The sequence below is a fragment of the Nesoenas mayeri genome (assembly GCF_963082525.1).
Source record: "Nesoenas mayeri genome assembly, chromosome: 2".
Classification (NCBI taxonomy): domain Eukaryota; kingdom Metazoa; phylum Chordata; class Aves; order Columbiformes; family Columbidae; genus Nesoenas; species Nesoenas mayeri.
In genome coordinates, this window is record NC_137543.1 from 115,382,829 (window position 1) to 115,396,242 (window position 13,414).

The 13,414-nt window shown below is 36.1% G+C and overlaps 1 protein-coding gene across 1 annotated transcript in view; it reads right to left on the minus strand.

Annotated features, from left to right (window-relative positions):
• Positions 1 to 13,414, minus strand: part of BBS9 (Bardet-Biedl syndrome 9) — a 343,165-nt gene that overhangs the window by 189,041 nt on the left and 140,710 nt on the right. The window contains exon 21 of the mRNA XM_080338643.1: positions 2,236 to 2,458. Coding sequence (XP_080194769.1) covers positions 2,236 to 2,458 — 223 coding nt within the window. The remainder of the gene's footprint in view (positions 1 to 2,235; positions 2,459 to 13,414) is intronic.

Consider the following 13,414-nt stretch of genomic DNA (forward strand, 5'->3'; position numbering starts at 1 on the left):
CCTCCATCCAGGAGAGCCTCCCTCTGCAGGGCAGGGCCCAGGCACAGCCAGGGACAGAGGCAGAGACGGGACGGCCACACACACACCTACAACACGGCTCAGGCAGGGACCCAAGGTCCCAGGCTGAGCTGAGACACATCCCCTGGGCCCTTGGCAGGAGACAGTGGTGGTGGGTGGGGGTACCAGGGGAGGCCGTCCCGGACACTGGGTACCAGGCAGAAGAGCTCAGCACCTCCCTCTCCACTTCCCCTCCTCAGGTGTTTCAAGTATAGCTAAAACAGTTAGTGTTGCTACACCAGGTCTCAAACAGCGCCTTACAGGTACTTAATTTTTCACTATTCATCATGTAAAATGGTCATCTTGGTCCCACATACCATCAATACATGGCTAACAGCCCAGAGTCAAGTATCTTATGTTTGACTTGGAATGTACCTCCTCCTTGTATTATTTTTATTTGAGAGGTAGTATAAGTGTCCATCTGTACCACAAGGGTAAAAATATTTCTAGTACACATCACTCATGAATTCTTGGTGTTATTTTGGCCCCATGTAAGAGAAAAAAAAACCAAAAAAACAAAAAAAACAGGCTTAGCAATATTAAGAATTTTAATCTTTATATATGCAATATGGAGAGCATGACCAGACTGCTTTCCCAAGGTCCTTCAACAAGATCAGGGCTTCTAATTTGTTTACAATTTTTCAAAATTTTACTCTTTTCCTAACAGAATTAATCATACTCAAATTGAATAGTCCCCTGAACACAATAACACTATCCAATTGAACAGGGAGAAGTGAACTTCCTTATTAAATCAGTCTGACATATTAGCTTAGGTGGAAAAAGATGAACTGCAGCTATTTACACCTTTTCAAAATTCTTAGAAGGAAAAAGAATGCCTATATAATATTTTCCAAGTTCAACACATATTTTAGTCTTGCAAAGGAATACAAACAAAAGTTTGTAAAACTAATTTGACACTTATTCTGGCTCACTTTTTCATATGATAATCAGTCTGCTTCCAGATATGGGCATAGTGTAGCACTAAACAAAAGTTATGTATATATGGTTCCTACCATTGCATAGTCTGTAGCCATTTTACATTCTCATAACCAGGACTTCTGAGTTGCTGAAACATTGCACAGGCCGTTCAGATTATATTAACCAGGAATTATTCTTCACAATGTAAGAAAATACAGAAAATCAAGATACTGGCCTAACATAACTCCAAACTTTATCAAAAACAATACCCATGAAGACAAAATAAGTAACCTCCCAATTTTAAGCATGAAGTGTGTATACAATACATACTCTTCCCTACAGACGTGAAGGCTGTTGTAGGTGAAGGATGTCATTGAGGCCAAAGACCATAGTGATATTATGTGGTTTAGGAGACTATGAAGCTGAATGAACATCCAATCAAATTCAGAGTAGGAAGCTTGGAAAAAAAAAAAAAACCAACCTGTTTCCAAGTTAGCAGAAGTACATGATGTTTATTAAGAGACTGTCTTTCTCACTAGAGAAAAAACATCACGAAGAAAATGTCTTGCAACAGTACTCTGCAGAAAAGTGTGGCTTTGTTCCAACTGTTACTAAAAAGTAGGAATGTAGAAAAGAATGCAAATAAAATTTCTTTAAAAAATGGTAACTCCATGACATTCATTAAAATCATTGTGCACTCTGAAGTCTCCACATTCCTCTTCCAAAAGATAAATATTAATTCAACACCTGCTTAGTTTCATCTTTACTTTCATGCTTTCTGTGAGCTACCACCCAGCCAACTAGTCCTTCCTAAAGTTGCAGATTTTTTATTCTGTGTTATCAGTACTTCATATTTAGTCATACAGATATGCCCTAAAGCAAATAATGCTACCATAATCATTTATCTATCAAGAAAGTAGGACTTTTCACTACTCAAGTTTCCATCACGTTAGAAAAAAGCACATGTATACATTCAATTGAAAAGTGTAAAGAAATAAGTGATAAGACATTTATAGCATAAAGATGACCATCTGGGGTTCATTTACTACTACATTACTACACATGTGCTGTAAGAACAGCCATAAGCGATCAAACTGAATTAGAAATTAGATTTAAAATTATCTTATTACCTAACTCATTCTATTGGTCAGCAACACAACCAGTGAAAAACAAACTTCTAGTACAATGAAATGTGCACAATTTTTAATTTTAATGCACAAATACATATTTTCAATTATGAACATGTACTTCTTGTCTTACCTGGCATGACAGCAGCTTGCTGAGTGGCTGAGTCTGTGCTTAAGGAAAGGCGGCCACCTTTGGCCAATCTATCGCAGAAGACTGTGATGTTCTTCTTCAGTCTGCTGGTATCTTTGGGCATGCACAACTCGCTGCTGAGATTCAGGGCCTGTTCCTTAGAGCTCTTTGACAAGCAAGTTCTTAACAAATAAGAAATGGCAGCATCCACAGCTTCTTCCCAACCCTGCATTAAAGAAAAGAAAATTAAACAAAATTAGGTGAACCGTAATATGGTATAGCATAATAAAAACAAAGTACCAAATCAAGGACTAAGAATTTTCAAATTATACAGATACATAAATATAATTTGGAGGTGAATGACTGTCATGAATACCCAGTCCTTCAGCTTCTACAAGCAAAAACTGGATAGAAAATTTAAAAAATAAAACAAATAAAACAACAACAAGCCAACAACAACAAAACACACAACCACACTAAACAAACTCTTTCCAATATTAAAATTGACAGACAAATATCATTTCAATAATAATATATGGACAGTATGTGACATAGCAGTTCAATTCAGTAGTTTTTTTAATAACTAAAACCCAGAAGTTCCTGGATGTGACATTTAGAATTAAGAACAGAACTGAGATGTAAATACAAATATAATATGTTTCCAGCATAATGTTATAGAATATATGTCAAAGCCAGGAAAAAAAATAAGGTATCCAACCATACATTCTTCGGAATCACTAAGATTCTGACAATATCCCCATAGCATGGAACACCACAATTGCAACTCAAAGCTGCAGTTATTCAGTATCCATTTATTAAGTTACGATACCCACAGCATTAGCACAGGTGTGTCAGTGCTCTGATGAGCTGAGACTTAGATTTCTAACAGCACAGTATCAAGCTATAAACTCTTATGAGAATCACAGAATAGTCTGGGTTGGAAGGGACCTTCAAAAGTCACCCAGTCCAACTGTCCTGCAATAAGCAGTGACATCTTCAACCAGATCAGGTTACAGAAGACCAGCTTAGCAATCAGTTCAAACAAGCAGCTACCTACGGAAAAGCTTTTAGGATAAAAAGCTATATTCAGTGTCATAAACAGTTAATGTATTTCCACAAAATGAAGTGTTTACTCTTGCACATAACACTCTGTAAAAACAAGTTTCTTTTAATGTGGCACCTTAAAAAGCACCTTTAAAAGTTAGTTTCAAGTTTGCAATTTGTATCAGGGTTTTCCGTGACACAAACAAATCAAGATGCTCCTTTAAGTAGGAAATCTGTCGAGCAGAAGTCTTATTATTTGTGACAAGGTTATTAGGTTAATATGTAAAATCTAATATATGGCATTTATCTAATTTATGCAGTGTGCAATACAGAATTGACTCTTCTTGACACACTTTGTAATCTTAAATTACACTCTGTGATGTGACTGTGATTAATCCAAAGTGTCTATAATTAATGAACCTGTAAGACAACCACAAAGCCTGCTCATGCCTTTTCATTACAATCTTACAGAGCTTGGACAGTTAGCAACTCATCTGAAGGGTTTTGTGGTCTGCTAACTTTGGGAGTCGTAACATCTCTTAGCATTCAGCTACCTGTAAGCAAGTTTTACATATCTGATGCCTACACATACAGGGAAGTAATGTTCAATCTCTGCAGTATTAGTGGCCTGCTTTCTCAACAACCCTGATTAGTTCGAACTTACTTTGGCAACAGTCTTTATTGACTTGAGAAGTTTTGAGGCTATGGTCTGGAACCACCCAGCTCTATCAGCTGCTAAGCTAACAGAAAGTAACACCAAGGTTGTTCTTTATGTGGTGATTACTCACGCAGAATGAAAAAAGAAAAGTCAAGTATCCAGTTGTACTTAATACAACCCCAGAGTCTTCTAGTCTTTAAGCTCCTTCTCGTGGTGCATTCTACTTGACTGAAAGTGCTCAGAGGAACAGCAAAATCACATACCTATACAAATTTCCGTGGCTGAGTAAGTGTAACATTTGAAACAATGACAGCGACAACCCCGTTGGAGTCCACTGTCAAGCAAACAAGGTTTGTGAACTTCTTTTATTAGATACATATGGCTTTTGTGAAGGCTAGGGTAGTACTTTCAACACAGAGGAGCAAAGGCCACCTTTCCCAACCTTTTAGCTTCCTAAGAACAGGTTCAGGACAGACACTTACTAGCAGCCAAGCACAACAGCGAGATCACACAGTCACAGGCACTACATCCTAGTCCAACCATACACCATTCTTAATAGTGTCCTGAAAATGTGATGTTTGTATGCAAAACATTGAAATAGAGGAACAGGATCAACTAGTGGGGTTTTCTTAGTCAACATTTGCCTTTCCTGATTTCAGAACAATAATATTAACCTACTGCCTCACCTGAATTTCCCTCCCAAAAACATGTAAATTGGAAAAATTATGCCAGTCAACCAATGCTGTGGTAGCTTAACATTTGTCAATTGTTTTAGAAAAAGTCCATTGGAGTGTAATCCATCCACTGACCTGTGATGGTGACAGGAAATAATCCATCCCACAGCCAATTTAAAGAGGTTAATGAGCTGGTAAATGCTGTCTGCATTCCCACATACTGGGCAATGAAACTTAATATGTACAAAGCATCAAAAAAACAGTGAAACCAGGCGCTTCTAATTATACTACAAATCATGAAAAGCAAGACAACATAAACATAAGAATCTTGAGTTTCACTACAAGACAAAGAAACACGTGATTAACTGGTGTCAGCATACAGTAGCTGAGAAGCTGGCCAATATATCCCTTCAAATAAGATATAAAAAAGCAGGCAAAAGGAGCATTTAAATAACGAGACTGAAATACAAGCTAACAAAAGTCAGGAAATTAAAAGTGGCTAGTATTCTGGCCTTGGCTCGCATAGGTATGTTTTACTTTGTACCATAACCTTAACATTTTCCAACCCTTGTTCTTGTATTTCATTTCCATGTAAAAGTGGTTTCTCAGTAGACCATAAAACTATCTTCTCCAATTCAAGGACTGTTGACCTAGTAAGCATGGTAAAATCCAAAGCAGCCTTTATGATCAGTGAAAGAGTACACAAAATCTACCTCTACGTGAAAAAAAATCTTGATGGAAATCTGTTGAGGTGATTTCATACAACTAAGAATTAATGGCTGCCAATAAGGTTGTATTTGTCAGCAATTTTTATTGGTGCAAGGGGAGAATTGAAGGAACAGGAAAAATTCTTCACCCTTTACTTATTAAAATAAAAAGCTAAAAGGTGTTTGAAGCAGAAGGTGTTCCAGTGTATAGCACACACTGAAGAATGATTCTACAGTCATAGCTGTAATATTCACTAATGGCTTTCTGTGTAGTGTTCTGCATATTTGAGGTCTGAAAGGAACACCTTCAGCAAGAGTGTGATACCAGTAATCCATCATTCTATGTCCAGCAAGCATTGCCATAACTGCCACAACAAACCTGAGTCAAGACTCACAGAAAGATGTATTACTAAACCATGCAAATTCTTCATATCAACTGTATCAGCTGAAATAGATACGAAAAATAATTAATTCACTTATTTAACTTTTTCACTGAGAAAGGCTTAGCTTAATATTTTACATGTATATATTAGTATTTTTCTCTTGTAGGTAATAGGAAGAGATTGGCACTTTCTTTTGAGAAAATTGTATACACTGCAGAGTCTGAAGACCAAATGTAGATTTGTGATACTAGCAGGCCTAAGGCGTAGTAGTACATATCACTTATATTCCATATATATTATCATTAATGTTCCTCAGATGTTACAGCTTATCTGAGTGTGACTATGATTATACATTTAGTCTCATTTTGGCATAGGTTTAATCTAGAGTATCTAACTTTTAGGAATATTTTTAGGTTCTACCATTTGCCAAACAAGAAGAAACCTCCAAAATTATGTTCCTTGCAGGCTAAATGACTAACCAACTGTTACTTTAAAACTCTAGACAATAAAACTCATCCAGTATGTGAGATGCTGCAGATAAATTGTCAGGCTGTAGAAAAGGCATTGATCCTCTGACACAACATGCAGGTAGGGAATGTGGTTCTAGTGAAGCTGGAGGTCAGGCCCTGTTAGGAGACACAGCACTGTGGCCCTGCTGCTTGGCTGCAAGACTCCACTCCGCAAGAGCGATCAATAGACAAGGTCAACTAGACACACACACAGAGGCGGGATCCGAGACAAGGATTTCAATACAGTCTTTAAGATGTATAGGACATGTATGGAGAAGCATGAGATAGGGCCTTTTATCAGATTTTACAAGTTTACTCATGTAGTTTAGCTTATTAACATATTTATACTGTATAACGACCCACAAGCATTTTCTTTGGTTTTTAGATTCCACTTGTCTCCACCAACAGCATAATTCGTAAATCACTGGAAGTTAATGAAGTGTAAGATGAAGTATTGGTTAAGCTAAGTTGCTGCTACTGAGGTCCAGTCAAAATCTGATCTAGCTGCACAGCACAGACATTTACAGCGGCTGGTTTCCATTGCAAACACATGAACAAGAAAAAGTACCAAGTCCAGTTTCTAAAGACACTAAAGTGATTTCACTTGGAAAACACCAAGAATCTAACAGCCTCTGCTGCAAACATCACACTGGAATTTCTGGGAGAAACAGAGGTTTTTGCCTCGTGTTTCCCCTCAGAACAAGGGTTGAACTGCTTCCAACACAGACAAGATCTAGTAACTATGAGAGATGCTCAAGTAGATAATAATACAGCACATTCTCTCACATCACTTTAAACAAAACACACACAAAAAAGTAGGATATTTTACCTAAATGTTTCACCATGTGCACGTTCCATGCAAAATAAAGCCATTTGTTGCTTTAACCTGAAAAAATTCAACAGGTTTTAACAATTTTTAAGCTGTACTTACACAGGTAATGGATAAACTGAAAGTCTACTTTTCTCCATATTGTTTAATATTAGACTTTACTAAAAGTTCTTCTGAAACCTTGAAGGTTTTGAACACACATCTAGATAGCCAAGTCAAGCCCCATCTAACTGATAAACTCTATAGACAGATCAATTTGACTAATCATTGAAGCAGTGGACAATCAAATCTATGATTTGCAAGGATACCCTATAGGATTATCTTAAATATATAAAGGGTACATAAAACCCAGGTAAATATTTTTTAAAATATTATCAAGACTTTTGAAGTTATGACACTACTAAAAATCATCAACTTTTACCTGGACCATATTATAGCAACTAGTCATACAGGTATGCTGCTTTGTAGAAACAGCCTGATAAGTACTTCTTTCTTAAACCCTTATTCTGAAAAGTTTAAAAAGTATCATTATATTGAGTACGTTTATTTGCAAAAGACCTTTGCTAGAGCAATCTTTGTGAATTATATTTTGTTCTGTGAGAAAAACCTGTAATAGATCTAAATAATACATAGATTTACTTTCAGATAGTTCTTGGGCTTTAAAAAGAATACACATAAGCAAAGAAACAATGCAACTGGGAGTCAGAAAGGAGCCTTGGGATGTGTTGAGAATGAAAGCTCAGATTTTATGACACAGCATTTCCTTTCTTTTAGTACTCTGCAATTGTCATAAATTCACATAATGCACCAGAGCTGAAATCCTACAAAGGATTTGAACCCAAAATGCCCAAGACAGAAGTAAGCCAAAGCACGGAAACTGAACATGCAGGGGCTTTCGTGAAGTTTGAAATTTTAACTAGTTCACTACATTGCACCATAACACAAGTAAAAGTACCATTTAGGTTTGTAATTTTAACCATAAGACCACAATGACTTTTATTCTATTTTAATACAGACTACCACAGAAACCCAATTTTGCCAAGCTTAAGAGATGAACAAAAAGTTTTCTTTGAATGTAAACCCTAGTTCACTTTGTGATGCTTATTGTAAGTATATAATAGGTCAGTAGAATTAACTATTGTACCACTCAGACTGATGGAAACATCCTTGTGATATGAAAGTAAAACAAGACAAAGCAAATGTGTAAATGCCAGCCACATAAAAGACATTATTTAGCTTGAAAATTAAACCTACAAAGTTTTAAAAGAGACAAAGCTAATGATTTAGTCTGCAAACAAAAAAAAAACATTGTTCTAAATGCCACAAGAAGATTGTTTTGACTGTAGTTGAGAGGTGAATGTTGTCTCTTGAAAGTGTGCTTACATTAAATACATAGACGGGACTGGAAGTTACTGAAATCTTCGCCATGCCTTTGACTCTGGTTAAAGAGTTTCAAGCAGAAGTATTTGCCCCCAAGTCCAACAACAAAGACTTTCAGAACCAATTCCATTCTTGTATTAGGTAATGCAGAAAGGCAGCAACTTCTCAACGAATGCTTGCTGATGATATAAGCCCACTACAACACAGTATTATTCTAAAATGGTTAGATGTTCTCATGGCTCTTTCTCCATTAGGCCATTTAGTCTTGCTTTAATTAAATCTGTCAGTTCCTTTTAGCAAGTCAGACAGAGTGGCTTGTGATCATCAGGGAAAAAAAATCTTTAACATTTCACAAGACCCATAAAAGCCAGAAAAAGTAGAATTAAAATAGCTACTTCAATGTGCATGATACTGTTCATATCCCTAAACTGCCAGAATACTGACTCCTATTCAGGACCAGAACCTAGAGGTGCAGAAGTAGCTCTAAGCAATCACTGTAGTAAGCTGAAATTCATCCCAGTAACAACATCAGCTGCAACGCATCTAGAACACCTCAAGCCACCATGCTATGATCTTTTCTTTCCACAAAATTGCCCAGTTAGCTACATCAACACAGCATAACAATTTGGCTTATTGTCAAATAATGATCAGAGAACATAAAGAAGAACATCTTAAAGTAAATTGAAATATGTAAAAATATTTCTCAGAGCTCACTGAAAAGTAGATAGTTGCGAATGGACAGTTCATGCCAGCAGCATTGCAAGTCTTCTGTACATTGCAAAATATGTTAACAGGATTTGGACTCGGGATGCTTACCTACTCCATACAAATTACAAGGGATAAAAGACAAATGCAAAAAACAGAGAAGTAAAAGGTAACAAAAAAAAAAAGGTAGAAAATATTTTCAAGCTACATCAGATACTAAAATTTTAATGAATGCTCTCACATTTTGCGGTAGTAGAATGGAAATATTAGCTTTAGAAAAAATGCTTTATAAGTTGTTGGGTTTTTTTGAAGTGTCACAGATAAACTTGTCATTTCTGCACAGCTGTGCTGTAACTGCCAGTGACAACAGAAACAGCAACGTTATCTGTTCAATGTAGAAATATTTATTTAGTAGAAACTCCACCAGCATAAACAACTTTCTCCAAGAACTTCCCATTTTGAGTCCTGCTTGGTAAAGATATTCACATATATTGACATTCTATGGCAACTTCACCTGACAGAAATCTGTATGACAGATTCTTTCCTGAAAAGTACACTTGCCATTTAAAAGTTTGTTCTTTCTGTGGTATTTTTGTCCTCACACAATTCACAAACTACTGGACACTTCTGCACTAAATATAAGACAAATAGTTTTTGGAGGATTCTGTTCTATGGACATCAAACTTAAATCAAGATTTGCCAAAACCTCTTTCTATAATGTCTTCAGGTATGGAAAGAAAACTGACAATGCATATGGCTTAGAAATCAAAATAACGTTTCTGACGCTGTCTTACAGGATATGCAGTATTTGTCTTCTAAGAATGGTGCTCCTAAACTAATATTTTACCACATAATGTAGAAGAAGAGTATTAAAGTAGTGGGTGTTTCAGGAATCTAGCAAAACAAGCATTACTAAGCAAAGGTTCTGAAAGCTGTGTTCCATCATGATGACGACCTTTATCATTCAATATTTTCATGTATTTTCCAAGTCCGACTCAGAAGAAAGTCCCGCTCACAGAAACAAAATATGATTATTAGCAGTTGTAGGGTTTTGTGTATTAATGAAACAACAGACAACAATTAGAGAGTGCATCACCTGTAAGAAAACAGAACTCCTCCAGGTGGGGATCATAGTAAAAATATTTCTACAACTGTCTAACTGTTCCACGCTTTTGAGTTTAGTAATTTACTCTCAGGAAAATGCATGTTTCACCAAAACATATCAGGATGACTATAGATGGTGGCTCTTCCACTCAAATTTAATTAATCCCTGATTATTTTAGCCAAATTTCCAAATGGGCTACGTCCTTTAGGATCAGATGTTTTTCATTTGCACAGAAAAACTTTCAAAATTAGGTTAGAATTAGGTCAGAATTAGACTAGAATTAAATCAGTAGTTTTCTTCTTGACACGTAACGTATCTATATTGCCCAACTCTTCTCCCAAGTTGTCTCATATATCAAAATTGGAGCAATACAGAATGTATTCTAACACCTGGTTTTTATCATTTTATTTCTGGACAACATTGCAGATCTTTAAGGCAGAGTGGGTGAGAGGTAGGGAAGAGGGCATGTTTTTCAATAGATAAATTCTAACCACCTAATTGTACAATTATTCCACTAGTAATGCTTGTTTGTTGTCATACAAATACATCCTGTCTGGAATAGTGAAAGTTCACACATATCATGGGTTTCTGTAGAAGCCATTAGCGAATCCTGAATTTTTGAGGGTTTTTTTGCCACTTTAATTTTCTTTCTAACTTGACTTCTTACAACCATTGATCCTTTTCTGGAAAATGATGAAAGAAAGTCTTGTATGCACTACATGAATGGAGCAGTTTGGCTTCCTAGTTGCCAGCTTCAGAGGTTTATTGTTTTGATTTTTAGCACTGAAATCATCTAACACTTCATCTTTCTTTTCCTCAAGAACTTTTCACCAGCTACCAAGGAAAACTGAGGTGCTGTTTGGATTTTGCAGATGCTGTCAAAGCTGTCTGCAGGCATGCAAACACATCAGGACTCATGCATCTTGCTGAAGAATGCTATACATCCAACACTGAGTCTGCCATAAATGAGGTCTATAACTTCCACGAGGTTCAGCAAGATACTTTTTGATACCGGGAAGAAAAATCAGACCTTGTTGTACTTGGTCTGGAGAAAAAAAGTCGAGAAAACATATACTAAAAAAAGCTTTTTGAGATATCTCACTGCATCTCAGCCCACATTCTATTTTCATATCAGTGACACTTGGGGAGGAACTTTCCTACTCTTAGTACAATATCCTTCACTAGATTACCAACATAAGATGCTATGAAAGCCTGACAAATGAGTTTGTGTTTCCAAACGCTGTGAAATATGGAACCATACACACTCAAATATTTTAGCTCTGAAAAAAACAAAAACACAAAACCACACACACAACTTGGCAAAAAAATGATTCTGTATTTAAATTCTCACAGTACTTTTGATCTAGTCACCAGTAACTTTAAACTCAGCTCTATTGCTTCAAACTGTGGAATTTCTATTCTCCCAAAATGCACAGGTGAGGACAACGAGGATAGTGGCAAACCGGACTTGCACCTTTACTTAGGTAGCCAATTTTCAAACTTGTGCGGGAATCACTGGTTTTTTGCTTGAGCCAATAGCTTGGGCAAAGATAATGAACTCCTCCACTGTTTGTACAGCCTTGTCTTATGACCAAATGCCTATTTTACTTTTGAGGTATCAAAACCATATTTTGGCTACATCTAACTCTTGCTTCATTGAAAAAGCCAGAATGTGGCAGAACTGAATTATGCATTCTTTATGTTCTTTTAATTTTATCTGTCCTAACCTATTGTAAAGTGAGTCTATCACCATCTGTGCAGATTAGAGAATACTGATATATCATTCTTAATCTAGGAGTTAAGACTAAGTATCTTACCATTAACTGAAAGCAAAAACTTCCATCTGAAAAAATACCTACTCTGCAAATCATAGTGAAAAACTAGTGAGTTGTTTTCTGGGATCTTTTAACAAGATGAAAGATTCACATGACTTCTTTTCCCACTACATAGCAATAACTTTGTAAATTCTAGTAGACAGATTATACAACAAAACAATGTGTGAACAATAGCTATAGGTTATCTAATAATGATCAAAAAATGTTACATTATGATTGCAATTTAGAACCAAGAACAACTATCCATAAACAAAAAGCAGTAATACCAGAACTGGTTCCCCCAGTTTCTTTTCCTGGTTTGGTGATTAGATCTTCATTTACCCTCTCGGAAACATTTCTGACTGCCAGATCTGAGGGAAATTCTGAATTTAGCTGCACATCATTAAGTCATATCTTCAAGATAAACAGAGAGCTTCATAAAATTATTGGGAGTATCTCTATCTTATTTTCTCAGAAAATGCCATGATACATGGTTGGCTTTTTCTAAATCAAATACTAACGTAGCGTTACAGTACTTAAAAGTGTTGTAGCTTTAAACTGATGTAAGACAATTAGAAAATAAAACCAACAGTAAATATGCAACTTTTTCGTCCATAAACCCTGTCCTGTGATGTAATATAAAGGCAAAATACTAATAATGCCAAAACTGATAATTTTTTCAGTATATAAGTAATTTCAGTGGAATTTTACAACGAATCATAAATCAGATAATATTTCTAAAACACTAGTACAATACTTTTCAATACATAGCAGAAGTCTGCATATCCTTCAATTAGGACACAATATCAAGGGAATTCTCCACTGACAATCAGCTTCTTTAAAAGAAACAACTCAAAAGAAATAATCACTGATTATATATATTGAGTGTTAAGATCTTTTGGTGAACAACATTGCCATAATCACTGTAATGCATCACTCTTGTCATTAAGCAGTTTAGATGACAACTGATCTGAACTTCTGGTATGCAGCACATATTCAGTAATTACCACTAGACTAAAGTATTTTAGCTTCTCTTTGTACTTGAACTAGATAGATTATGCTCCCTAACAAAGAGAAAGTTTAGAGGTCCCCATCACAATATTACATGGAGACAGATGTCTGATAACAGAGGGTTATTTAATCTGTCAAACAAAGGGTATGTCTCGTGGGACAACTGCAATACTTTGTAGGATATCCAAGTTAGTTTTAAAGGAGGTGATATATGCTGGAGGCAAACTAATCACAGCACAACACAGTTCTGCCTTGACTGATTTACACCAAGAAATAAGATCCCTGAGTAAGCTTCTGCTCACAACAGAGACAGCCCACAGAAGATTAACTTCAGTGTCTCCAATACTGGCAGAATAAATAAGG